Below are 14,226 nucleotides of genomic sequence, written 5' to 3'. Positions count from 1 at the left end.
CACAGACTGGCTTAAGTTGCAAGGGATTTTAAAGATCATCTAGTTCCAGCCCTCCTGCTGTGGGCAGGGTTTTCACCCATTAGACCGTGGCCTCTGATCTATCCAATGCCTGCAGTGATGGGGCACTCAAAACTTCTCTGGGCAGCCTATTCCACTGACTCATCACCCTCATAGTAAAGAATTTCCTCCTAACATCTCTACCAAATCTTCCCTCTTTTAGTTTAAAACCATTTCCCTTTGTCCTAGCACTATCATACCACATAAAAAGTCAGTCTGCCTTCTGCTCACAAGTTCCTTTTAAGTACTGGAAGGGTGCAATGAGGTCTCCCTGGAGCCTTCTCTTCTCCAAGCTAAACAAGCCCAGCCCGCTCAACCTTTCTTTGCAGGAGTGTTGCTCCAGCCCTCTAAGCATGCTCGTGGCCTCCTCTGGACCCACTCCAACAGCCCCACATCTTTCTTGTGCTGGAGGCCCCGGGCCTGGACACAGTACTCCAGATGGGGCCTCATGAGTGCAGAGCAGAAGGGGACAATCCCCTCCCTCACCCTGCTGGTCACGCTGCTGCCCAGGATACAGCTGGATTTCTGGGCTGCAAGCACACGCTGCCAATTCTTGTTGAGTTTTTCCAGCCATCGCTGCTCCCAAAACCTTTCCCCACAGGGCTGCTCTCAATCCACCCATCGCCCACACTGACCTAGGTGCAGGATCATGCACTTGGCCTTACTGAACTTCATGAGGTTTGCTTGGGCCAACCCCTCAAGACTTCCCAGGTCCCTAGATGACATCCCTTCCCACCAGCACATCCAACACACCACACAGCTCAGTGTCATCTGCACACTTACCAAGTTACTCATCATACCTTCTGTCCTGCAATAACGACACGATCTCCCAGCTTCAGGCCAAGTGATAAAAGCATGGCCTTGCCTGTGATATGATCATAGTTTGTAATCATGGCTTTTGAGATGTCACATGACAGAGGCATCGCATCCAGCAATATCTGCTTGATTTCTTTTGCACTAGCTGCTGCATCTGCCATTTCCAGTGGCATATCTACTGGATCAGGAACCACATCCACTGGGATCTGCCCTTTGTCATTCTGTAAAAACGATAACACAGCACAGCATTTAATAGTGTGGCACCTGATTAGGGGAAAACATGGCAGTTTATGAAGTTTTTAATGAATATAAACAACTATAAAAGCATTCACAGTTTCAAATAAGGATGCCAAGACATCCTATGGCATATAAACTAGCATTTACAGTGTCTTGTTTTCAGAAGTGCTAAATTTCCAAATTCTTAATCTTAAGAACATTATTAGTACTCTGGACACACGGGGGAAAAAAGCACCTGGATATGAAAAAGTATTTTCAAAGATATCTAGACTGCATATCACACAGAACTGGCTGAACAATGACGTTTCAAAAGAGTTCACACCATCAGCTGGTACATCATATCATGACTTTTGAGTAGCCCTAGAACAGTTACAACTTCCCATAAAAATGAATTTGAAAATGGAGAACTGAGATACCACCTACACTTTACAATCCATACAGGACTGGTGGCCTACGTATAGCAGTGTTTTACACTCAGTCAGGCCTACTGTCTGGTTAGTAAGCAAAGCAGCTGATATTTCTTATCAGTTATTCATGCTATGACCAAGTACCCTACTAAGTAATACACTGAGTTCCTAGAGGCCACATACTTCACCTCTGTATTTCTGAAAAGATCCACCTCTGCCATGACAATTGATGCAAGATACAAAGGAGAGTTAAAGCATCAAAGAAATAGAACTCGAACTACTGAGCTACACACGGACACGAAAATACAAACTTCAACACACAAACATGACAAAGCACACAAAAATCATCCACTACAAGTTACAAACAAGTTCTCAGAGGCGCTCTCTCTTCACGTAACAGATTTTTAGCTAACCAAACCTGGACAGACTGTTCCATTTTTCCAGCTATATTTCCCCAGATAATCAAGTAATTACTGAGGTATATACAACCTAACACCTTACCCTGAAGGCAGGATTTGCTCCATGTTCCAGCAAACACTTGACAGCTCCTGTACACAGGTTAAATGCAGCAATATGCAAAGCTGTTCCAAAATCAAAATCACTGCAGGTAGCATCAACATCTGCAATTAAACGTCACATGAGGTATGTAAGTATTGTACTTGTACATTCCATCCTACAGATTTCCTGAGAGGGCACGTTCTTATAATTTTGTATGAACATTAATACAGAAACAAAATGAGCTACGTACTGCATGTATATGAGAAGCTGTTCCACAAAATATCAACCTTATCTGCAAATGTTGATTCAGACCATGAGTTCATTTGGAAAATGAGTGTTTACTTTCATTTATTTTATAATTCTGAAGACTTAAGTGCAAAACTGCTGGTATCTGTGATACCCAATCTACTGGTTCACAATACACACTGGCATTAATTGTTCCCTGTATATCTTTCAATGTACTGTAAGTTAGTCCTTGGCACCTCTCCTGAACTATACAAGAAATGTCAACTTATGTCAATTACGTACATAACCACTGATTTAAAATGCCAGCCAATTTCATCTACAGACCAAGAGACAAGAATATTTGCAACGATCCAATCTGAAATACTGATGAGGGACCTAAACCTTTCCACCTAAGGGCTGTGGGAGGTTTTTGTTATTTTACAGCTGCAGTAGGTCCTAAAAAACACTAACCCTTTCCACAAACTAATAAACAAAATCTACCCTGATTTTATCAACATCCTAATATATTTATACTAAATTAATATTTTTAGGAAATATAAGATGTAAACACAGGCATAACTTGTACATATTTAAGTGATCTATATGTAAACTTGATACATACTAATAAATATTGACTGACTTTAAAAAGATGAAAGATATTGAAATTTAACAGTTTTACAAATGCTCCAAACATGAATACATTAATTTAATTTGCACATGCATGAAGAGTGACTGTATTCCTCTTTGCACTCATAACCACAGCTATGTATGCAGAGCTGCCTTTTATCTGTCAAATGTTAAAATATCACTACAAGTTTAAAGTTTGGTAGAAGCTGCATAGTGGTATCCAAATGCTGAAGCTTCCACATTTGATAAGGCCACCAAAAAGGCATTTTATCTTCTTAAAAAGCATGTATGTATTTATGCCAAATATTGAAGTCAAGCTGTTCCTTAGATGCAACTTCTAGATAGTCGAGATGTGGGGAAAAACGAGCAAGTCAAAGCTGCTTCAGTCACTAGTTTGTCACATCTTGTTGTCAGACCTCTGCCTCTTTCCTTTCCCATTCTCCCAGTGCTTCAGACACACTTCTCAATGAGTAAGGCACTTTAAAAACCCCAAGGAATTGCCACAATAGCTACACCTTTCATTTTCTGCATGCATTCTCTTATTTCTCAAACAACTTAGAATTAATCTGTTTGCTTTTGGCTCTTGGATACTTCTCTATCACTTTGTACAAAGTGCAAGCGAACAAAATACAAACAACTACATGAAACAGCAGTAACAACGCCTACCTTTTGGCTTTGCATTTTTCAAAATAACACTAATAAGTTCTGGAACATCAAAGTAAGCAGCATAATGCAAGGCGTTCATATTTGTCCAGCGGCTGCGTAAGCTGCTATCAGCACCCAGATCAATGAGCTGCATTGCAAATTTTACCGCCGTTTCAACATCACCTGCAAGGCAAATGTTTTCCAACATGCATTAGATTTGCTTCCAGGCCCTCAAGAAATATGCACATACTTATGTGTAAAACAAAACGTAGCTTAGTTCACAGTTTGTACCTCAGTCTGAAGCAGTGTTTGCTATATTAAACAGATTTTAAACTAGTGCTACTGTTTGAAATACCCATACCACTGTCACAGCCCCATCACAGGTCTGTGTCTTCCTTTCTGACAGCCACTAGAAGCCAAAACTAAACACTACAGTTTACTGCAGGAAAACATTCTGCAACATTCAGTGGTAGAAATCTTTCTGAATTAATTAGGCTAGTACATCTATAATGACATTTCTTTACTCACCAATACCATGAGCCCCTGATTTGCAAGTGTAATGCAGAAGAGTCATATCAGTCAGTCCATCTCTGTCATTCACATTGCAGCCTCTTTTAATGATCTGAGGGATGAGAAGAAAAAGTGTTAGCTGTGGCACATCCCTAACATCAGCATTACTTAGCAAGTTAACTAAGATATGGGTTCTTTTTATTTGCTAATAACAAAGAAGCTTCCTAGACTACACTGTAAATGCAGCACTGAGCAACGTGCAGAAATGTAATGAACAGAATTATCTGAATATTACTAACTTTCATTATTTAATGCTTTGAAAGTTATCTTATATTATTACTTCTAAGATGCAGGTCATATGCTGAAAAGTTTTACTGAACAAGGAAAGTGCAGCATTTAAGAAGCTCCTCCTTCCTGTTCTTTGGTTTCTCAACACTTCTTTCCCCCCCAGAAAACCCATTCTGTTATGGTAGGAAGAATTTTTTCCATGCCTTCCCACCGATCCATGAAAGCCTATAATCCTGAAGAAAAACATGAATGGAACACAAACAGCAGGTCCTACGAAAGCAGCCTATTGCAAGCCTCAAAAATATCCTGGATTCTATCTCGCTTTGGCCTTGGAAACACTGCCCTTAAGGTGAGGCTTCAGTGAAACTTCATGTATCAGAGTTTTATGATTACTGTTAAATAGGAAAATGAAGCACCAAGGTTGATGGCCTCTGAGAAATAACTGGTTTGAGAAGAAACATTCACTTTCTACCATCTATCCAAATATGAATTGTCAACCAATCCTCTCCTTCTTTCCAACTGGAAATGGAAGGTACACGCAACACAAGGCGCTAACCAGTAACTGCGAAAAGGCAAAGCCTGTATCTGCATTTAGGAACAGTCCTGCTTTGGAATGAACTGTTTTGAACTGATGTCACCAAAGTATATCTTTAATGCTGCAAGCGTTCCAGGATCTTCGTTTATACCTCACCTCGTTGCCAATAATATCAATGTTCTGCTGGACCTGCGGAACCCACTGCCTTAAGATAGCAAACAATTCGGAAACGGACGTTTTGGGGTTGAAAAGTATTTCTTGGCACGCTGCATCATTGGGATCGAAGAAGGAAAACTCTGTTAAAAAATAAAGGGATTACGTACAATGAAAAGTTCTAACATTCTCTAAGAATATGCGTAATTTTCAATCTCAGAGGCAAAGAACACAAGAGAGCTTACTCCATTAACAATCACATTGGAAAATCAGAACGTCTGATTAATTCAGATAACATTCTTTAACATCTGGTCTATTTATACGAAGTCTGTATCTTGCTTATCCATCAGAAAGTTTTGAATCAGGAACAAATGCAATGGTACTGCAAGGCTGATTTTGAGTTTAGGCAAGGACCAGCAGAGATGGCAATGGTTATGCCAATAACAGCTCAGCTTTGTTTCAAGCTAGGCAACAATTGCTGATATTAAGCTGTTCCCAAAGCACAGGCAAGTCTCTTGATCTCTCAGTTAGGTGATGAAACATACACACGATTCTTCCATATGCTGTAAAACATCTTTTCCTTCTCCTTCCATCACAATTCACATAAAACACAGAAAACACACACACAAATCAGGACAGTGCTCTGTGGCCTCTGTTTTTTTCCTCTCGTGAATGTATCCATCCCACCTGATGGCAGCTGCAGGTAACAAACAACCATATACTATCAAATCAAGATGAGAGAAAACAACAACACCTATTTTTATGATTTTAAGCCTCATGTTGCTTCAGGAAACCCAAAATTTAGTCATGAGAAACACCTTATCATTCAAGTATGGTATTTTGCATTACTAACATGCGTGTATCTGTACGTATACACAAACTGTACTCTTTTAAACTTGTGGAATTTCTTCCAGCTCAGAAAGAATCTGGATAGCAGTAGCAATTAGGAGAAGGAAGGCAAGCAGAACCTACTATCATCAGCAAATGACAGAATAATGGAAAACACTGAACTTTCACTACTGCTGCAGTTGTTACGGACTTGCCTTCTAAAAAGGTTTCAAGTTAATGCAACAACATCAGCTTGCATCAACCACAGATACAGGGCTCTCTGAACAGAGACATGGGACAATCAACATACAGCAGACACCTGAAATAGGACAGGGTGTATGACATGGTGTAAGCTGCCTCTGGATGAACCATCATAACCTTCCTTCAAAAAGAGCACACCACAATTCTAGATAGGATTAACAAACAAGAGCATGTATGCAGCTCACTTCCTGAGTACTTAACATCCCTCTAACTGCACTTCCTTGATTCAGCAAGAAGGAAAAGGAAAGCACCTTCACTGATATTTAACATCAGCTTTTTATTTTATTTAACTTTTTATTTCCATCTTGCCCGCATTAAAGAAAAAAAAACAACACTCCCAGCACTACAGAAAGCATGCTTCTTAACTGATGTCCTATGCTTTGACACAGATCATCTGATTTCTCTTTTAATATTTGGCCCCTGTACAGACCTGAGTTATCTTATGCTGAAAGCTGAGAATGAAGCACGACCAGCCAACAAGATTAATGATCTTACACGACACGTGTGATTCTTATTCTGCCAAGTTTTCCAGCTACTAACCCAAACCAAGTCATATCAGTAATCAACTCTAACAGGCTGCAAGGCTAAAAAAAAAAAAAGAGAATATATCAACAGCAACCATCGTAAGTGCTTAACAGCCAGTGACCTGCAGTGCTTGCAAGAGGAAACCAACATCATACAGAAAATCTTTTAAAATAAAAAGTTCTACGAGAAGATAATGGCATCTAGATACCTTAAAACCTTACTTTATAAAGTATACAGATACCACTATGAAGACATTATAATTGTAGCTACCTGTGAAGATCATTAACCAACAGGACATTTTAATCTATTATATATCTTGGTTTAAATATTATTGTAATTTAAACACTTGAAGACAATTTGACATTTTTTCCAAAAGCCAGTCACCAGAAGGTGCTATAGTTTTCTGTTAACAACCATTCCACAGTCCCTACCACCACAAACATCCTACACTTCCGACAGAAACATTCAGCTTAAATACTGAAAGCCCACTGAGAAGAAGTGTGACTCACACACTTAACTAGGGCTGAATTAATGTGATTTTGCACCTTAGCACAATATCCAATTCTACATTTAGAGCTATAAACATCCAACCACACATACAGAAGAAACAGTAAAAGTTCAAGGACGTAATTAAAAATATATGCAATAAGAAAAACAGGAGAAGCATGGGTCTTCATCTTTCATCTCCCTTTAGAATAACAGTATCCATTTAATAAGGAATATTTTTCTTTTTCTGAAAAGAGAATATAAGGAGTCAATAGTTTTTTCTCAATATTTATCCCTCTAATTTACTCTCTGCTCACCACAAACTCATATTCTGTTAACATACGTACCACAGTCTGAAGGCATGGGTGCTGCAGCAACAGAAAAAGTAACAGATGTTTCAGAGCTTGGAAACAGAAATCGATCTCTTCCACTGAAAGAATCTCCTTCAAAGGAAGGTTCTGGGATACCCTCTATGGTCATCTTCCAGAAAGCCCCTTTAGCAGGAGGGAAAAAAAGAACAGCACTGGGAGAAATTATTTGGATTAGTTCTATTGCACTAAAATGCAAAATACATGGATAAAGTCTTTCCCTTTGCAAACAAATTATTACAAATATCACTTTCCTGCAAACTAATACAATGTATTAATTCTTAAAAGTGAGTGGAGCATGGTGGCAGGGATACACAGCCTCTAGATTTGATTTCATCAGCAAACTCTCATGTAATTAATGGAGAACATGAAATTTCACCCCCAGTTTCCCACTCGGGCAGTATGAAAATTATACTGTAAATAGGAACCACAAGTGATAATGAACAAATTTAGACGTTTTACAACTTTAGAAAAGGTGAAGCATAGACTTTTCCTCACACTCGGCACACGTCTTTCTCTCACGCCATCAGCAGGAACATGCTCCCAGCTACTGCTTTCCCCTCCTCTAATTCTCATGACTTGAACTGTCTGCAGCTTTATGCAGGAAGATTAATCACTGAGTGATTCACTCCTGGATGCATGATTCTATCATCTCCTTTCCCAGCTTCTCCTCTCTATGTTTTAAAATAGCACACTTACCACCGTGTTGGAGCACCCACCCAGCTGCTGTTTCCAACCAAGTTTTCAAGCCTTACAGCAACCTACAAGAGAGAAGAAAAATTAAATGGTCACACTAAGTTCTAGTGACGTGTTCCAACCAGGCCACGCTGCATTCTACTTACTGTCTGCCTGCTAAGAGAAGAGCTGGCTACCACACATAAGACATCTACTTGGGCAAATTCAGCAATAAAGGAAGAAAAAAATTATTCTTGAATGAATAATAAGTTTTTCAGCTGAAAAACTGGAATTCTGCATATTGAAACTTCATGGCTAAGGAAAGTAAAAGCAGCACTTCTACTAAATAAGCCTACATTTTCATTTTGGAGAATGCTATACCAGTCCTCTTAGGCTCCAGAATCTGCTTAAACACTTTGACTGAGAGAAAGGATTAATGGAACTCCAAGGCGTGCTTTTATTACATTTTATCCATGTACATGAGTGAACAAGAATAGAAAAAAAGGGTGGGTTTTTTGTTACTTTGATTTCAAACATTTATTTTGTTTTGTCTCTCCTACGCACAACAAGGTAAGTGAATGGATTTATTCCAGTATTTTCCCAAATAAACCTGCAACGCTATTTGGGACTTCGCACCATCCACGTTCTAATATAGAAAATATTTTAGGAATAGATTGCAGCTGCCAATCTTGAAGTAAATAAAACCTCTTTCCCTTTTTTCACGTCATGCACAGTTCACCTCCAAGCTTCCTCAACTTGGAAAAGAGATTCAGATGACAAACAACCATTTTTCTCCAACCAGCTTATTTCCTTGGTTTTGCACAGCTGTACAAATAAATGCACGTGCTGGCACAGAAGAAAGATCAAGGAGGAGGTCACTGGGAATGACAGGACTATTTTTTTCCAACTACATTATTAAATTGCATTGGCTTCAGCAGTCAATTCAACAGGGCCAAAATTATCACTGATTATTTCAATTAGTATTTTCATCCAGCAATGTAGAGTTTACATTTTGAAAGGCTTTGTAATTGTCATAAACATTAACAGCAATGACTTTCTCATACAATGGACTAGGAAGTCTCTTAAAGCACAAGTCAGTAATTTAATCTCGTTTGTAAGGAGCAGTGAAATACATCTGCTATCCTCTGATATATGTTCAGAGGCTGTGGTCAAAACAAGGCTGTTTTGTAAAACTTATGAATCCACATCAGTTTCCCATGGCAAGCAAGTATAACCCTCTCACAGAACGTACAAGTAATATGCATGCATAGAGAAGACAAGTGAATCAGTTAAGTCAGAAAAAAAAAGAAAGGAATTAAAAGACTTTCACACAGCACTGCAAGCACAACAGTGAAGAAACAAAAGCAACACAGTCAAGAGTAGCCACACCTGACTGTGCAGCTCCTAACAGGTGAGGTGTGTAAGGCGTGATTGCAAAACTAGCTGGAACTAGAGATCAGCAGAGATATTTGAAAGGTAGTACAAACAATGCTGTGCACTGCACACAGACAAACAGACTGAACAGAACAGAACTGGTGCTTTTGCAAGTGGCCAAGTCATCCTCTACATCAAGGGGCCAGAGGAAAGAACACAAACCATCCCACATGAATGAAACAAACAACTGAGCAAAGCAGGCCAGGAAACAACCTGGGCTGTTGGGCAGGTGACGCTAAGACCCGAGCACCACAATGAATGTGCTCGCCCAATACCGCTAAGAACGGTTTCAAATGCTCACACTGGTGCCAACACCCCCTGGCCTACATCCTTACACTGTGAGATTTTCATGAGGATCTTGAAATATATCACCATTTTATGACACCTGGAAAAGCAAAAGGAAAGCAAAAGTTTGACGACAATTTCACAGAAATGGAAAAGGTGGAAAAACACTGTCTTCGGGATGACTTCTGTTCTAAAGAGAAGCACAGCACTGAGATATTAATAACACCCAAGACAGACCGACTCAGATGGAAGTCCTGGTGACGTGGAATGAAACATCTTCCAGAAGTATTGAAGAGATAGGGTCAGTAGGGTCAGAAGTTGAGAGAGACAGAAGAAAATGGTTAGAGAAACTCGGTGAAAAAAAAATGCCAGTTCTCCTTTTCACAGCATTGTTAAATGCTGCTAGGTGTAGCTTAGTGCAGCAGAGAGCACCGTACTTACTATCTGCCAGCCATAAGTTGCTGTGATCCGAACACAACCTGAAAATGAAAGAGAAATATCACTAGCAAAAGAAAAAATTAAGAAAACTCAACAGAGCCATCACCCATACATACACTGCCACTGCCAAGGCCGAAAGCAAGCACAGCCTTCCTAAAACCCACATCTTACACAGGATGTGCACGGTTAAAAAAGGAAGAAGTTGTATAATACGCGAGCCACTATTTTGTGCAGACTGCACAATTTCCAGTCTTACGTCAAAGCGCCAACACAACGCTTCCCTGCAGCACCTGCAAGCTCTGAAGGTCTTTAAGCAATGGCACACACTCGTGCTGTGGGTCGGGCAGCGGGCCTGGTCACCAGCTGGGTGCCATTTTGGACGATCACCGCGGATCACGAACTGCTTATGACCGTACGAACAAGAAAACCCCATCCCGGAGCGCGAGGCCCTCCGCCGTGCACTGCCTGCTCGCGCATGGCGGAGCCCTCAGGGCCGGCCCCCGCCTGCGGACACGGCTGCTCCCACCTCCGACAGAGGGCACGCGGAGGAGCGCGGAGCTGTCGGAAGGAAGCTCCGCAGAGCGGCTCAAGCCGCCCCGCGGTGCCCGCCACAGACACTGCGCGCCACGAGGGGCCGGCAGCAGGCAAACCCCCGTCTCACCAACCGCCCCCCGCCCCATACCTGCTGGGGGCGCGGCCGGGCCGACCCGCGCCCGCTGGGAGCTGAAGGAGCCGAGCGAGGCCCCGAACCCGCGTCCGTCGCAGCGCGGCGCTCACCCCGCCCCCGCCCCGTGCGCCTGTCGGCTCCAGCACCGCCCCCTCGGCCCGCCCCAGCACTCCTCTTAAAAGGCGCTGGGCTTCCCGTTGCTTAAGCAGCGTAGGCAGGTTTTTACATCGCGGCTTGGCTGTAGAAGAAGACACACCGCCTTATATACAGGTAGAAAACCGGTTTCACCCGGAAGCAGCTCGCAGTGGAGGTGGGAGCTCTCATCTCTGCTGGGTGCGGACAGGCCTGGGGAGCAGCCAGCACCCAGCAGAGCACACAGCTGCCTGCTTCATCCACTGCACCTGCCCTGCTCAACCAACCCTGCTAAGAGCAGGGGGCTACAGCGCTTGGGAATAAAGCCAGGGGAGAATTAAAGGCAGTCCAACTGCAGCTTAGACAGCTTGGATCTGTGGGCAAGCAGGACCTAGTCCCTGCGCTCCACATTTACAATGTAATTTACAATAACCTAATAACGATCTAGATACAAACACTGGTAAACTGAGAGATCATGCAGTGGAAAAAGCATTTCCATATAACTGGAGCCCAGGCTACTCAAGGGGAATAATCTCGGATAATAACGTAGACAAACCCTGCTGTATTTTACCATGCTTGACAAACTGCCTGCACATCCAGCATTCCACTTACCAGCCCCACAATGGAAATTAAAAATACATAAATAAGGCCTAGTTCTATAACTTCTTACAATATCTTTTTTTACAATATCAGGATATGAGTCTAAATAAAATTCTGTTCAGCCTATCCTGTCTGACTCATTCTGTGATGCCATGGGCACTATAGTTGCTGAGCACCTGGAGAACTGTAATGTCTCAAACAATGAACTACAGCCCCTCTGATCACATCAGGAAAAAGATGGGGAACAATGCCTGTGAGCAACTTTTTTTTTTTTAATGTTAAATACTATTTTGCCTTTATTTCTCTTCTTGAGCAGAAATAGGGCATTACTAACCACTTCCTTCATCTTTACAAATGTTCATATCAGAGGAAAAGGATTATTTAAATAGCTTCGGAAGACTTCAGCTTCAAGCAGAACTACCCTGGAGCAAGGATTAGGATAACAGTGAGAATAGGAGCACACTTACATACCACTTTCTATGCAGCTTTGGAGCAGCAAGCATGTTTGTAAGACACTGGATGCTCCAGGAGCTGCCCTCAGTTAAGTGTGTAACAGGAAAGCTGCACAGACACATGTGGCTCATGCTTTGAGGCACCCTACAGGAGGAAGCCAATAGGAGTGCTGTAGTTATCTTGATGTTCAGAGAACACCCGAGATGCTTTAGATAAGGAAACCTACTGCGGATAGGCACAAGGCTTAACAGCTGCACTGTTTTCTACAGTGCCCTGGAATATTTTTTCAGGAATACAAGTCACCTGGACCTAACCTCTAGATCTGTTTCCAAATCAACACAACCACCTCCCAGCAGAAGTGACAGAACCAGCTGCCTGCCTGTTAAATTCTGTCACCTGATAGAAACTTAATTTCCACAATGTTGCTCCACAACCACAAAACTGCATCCACTTGTGAGAATTGATGCAACTACTGCTGAGACTAGGCCTGTCTCCTTTTAATTATGTAAATTTGCATAATTCTGGAAATCTGTATTTGAAACATTATTCTGTTTCCCACAGTCCTAACTTTTACATTCTGGCACTGTCTTAACCATTGAAAACAGCAGTGAATATATGCCAGACAGCTGTCTTTTAAATACCAGGGGATTCTTAGCAATGAACGATTATGATCAAGTGACCAGACTACTCTTTTCAAAAGTGGTGAACACATGTAAATATATCTCACAAAACCACTGCTGATGTTGAGCAGCGTTAGGCCCCATATGCTTTTGCTTTACTCTTCTGGGGCATCTGAGCAGTTAGCAGCCCATGTACAGTCCAAACCACAGAAGCGATTCTAATTTTCTACTAACATTTCTTCTAAATTTCCTATTTGCTTAGTGATATCTAGACCAAGAGTATGAACAGCTCTCTGGTTTTATTCAGTTTGCTGGTATTGAAAACAACAACACTCAGTGAAGTTGTTATCACTGAAGCTCTCCATAATCTCTCAGTGAACAAAAACTTTCCTCAAAAGTCATCCACAAACACAAACCTTCACCTTTTAAGACCTGAAATAAGCATTTATACACATTCCCCTTTTTAAATCCTGTGGCCTTTCAGTAGCAGTCCTCCATTATCCTTTTCTCTTGCTTTCATAATTTTTAGGCTTCCATTATTTGTTTCACACTGAAATTTCAGTTTCCATCAACAGATTCTCCCATCATCCAGCCCCGAAATCCATCCCACAGCTACTACATGGGCAGCATCTCTGAAGGCTGAGTACCATACATCTCCATCCAGATTCAGGACTCTTGCCTGTGGTAGGGCACTTACAATGCTTCTAGGCCCACTTGCAGACTAGCATGGTTTTTATCATCCGCTGCACCAGCTATTTCTGGCAAAGTTTAAGAATAGTTTAAGTACTTTCCTTCAAGAGTGACATGCGACCAAGCAGCTTGTTCAATTGAAAATATTGCCAATTTTAACAAGAGGAAAAAAGGGTATGAAAGAAGAAGCAATGGTATCTTAAACTAAATCCACATGCAAGGGAAAGTCTCTGTTAATCCTTAATTATCTTACCATGCTTCTTCCCTAGGCTCTGTTCGTCAAACATAGTCCTGTGTTCATGTGGGGTGCTTGTAAAATGGCTCGAGTCAGCACATTCACAGATAACAACATAGACTCAGACACGATCAACTGTTTCCCTTTTGATTTTTGTTGTGTAAATTGTAGCACTGTAAGCCAAAGTATCACTATAGTAACTCTACCAGGAATGACATCAATATACCGTTCATAAACAGCAGATGACAAATTCATTTCATTACCTTACTGTCAAAAATACTTGCTCGTCATTCTCCTCATAAGTATTCTCTTCTACCACCATTTTCTCTTGACTTACCTATTTGCCACCTCTTTTGTTATATAGCCATGAGGCAAAGCATTTTCTTCTGCATTTTCCATGAGGTAAAGCTTTTTTTCTGCTTTAAGTACCTCAGACTTTCAATGCAACATACATTGACTTAGTAACAAGAATATCAATGACAAATGCAGTTTCGTAAGTGGTAGAAACAGGCATAAAGTTTCTTCTCAGAG

The 14,226-nt window shown here is 41.3% G+C and overlaps 1 protein-coding gene across 5 annotated transcripts in view; it reads right to left on the bottom strand.

Annotated features, from left to right (window-relative positions):
* Nucleotides 1–14,226, bottom strand: part of CLIP4 (CAP-Gly domain containing linker protein family member 4) — a 47,842-nt gene that overhangs the window by 11,830 nt on the left and 21,786 nt on the right. For 2 of the 5 annotated variants that reach the window (XM_021391794.1, XM_021391790.1), the window contains exons 1-9: nt 10,981–11,106; nt 10,302–10,339; nt 8,166–8,227; nt 7,446–7,592; nt 5,002–5,141; nt 4,041–4,134; nt 3,534–3,695; nt 2,019–2,137; nt 858–1,094 (exon numbers count right to left, since the gene is read on the bottom strand). In XM_021391794.1, coding sequence (XP_021247469.1) covers nt 858–1,094; nt 2,019–2,137; nt 3,534–3,695; nt 4,041–4,134; nt 5,002–5,141; nt 7,446–7,578 — 885 coding nt within the window. In that variant the 5' untranslated portion in view covers nt 7,579–7,592; nt 8,166–8,227; nt 10,302–10,339; nt 10,981–11,106. Of the gene's footprint in view, nt 1–857; nt 1,095–2,018; nt 2,138–3,533; nt 3,696–4,040; nt 4,135–5,001; nt 5,142–7,445; nt 7,593–8,165; nt 8,228–10,301; nt 10,340–10,588; nt 10,941–10,980; nt 11,107–14,226 lie in introns of those variants that run through there. The other 3 variants (XM_021391791.1, XM_021391793.1, XM_021391792.1) reach the window with 2 other exon arrangements.

This window comes from Numida meleagris, chromosome 3 (genome assembly GCF_002078875.1).
Source record: "Numida meleagris isolate 19003 breed g44 Domestic line chromosome 3, NumMel1.0, whole genome shotgun sequence".
Classification (NCBI taxonomy): Eukaryota; Metazoa; Chordata; class Aves; order Galliformes; family Numididae; genus Numida; species Numida meleagris.
Note: the sequence above shows the minus strand (reverse complement) of the source record. Positions and strands in the feature narration are given on the sequence as shown.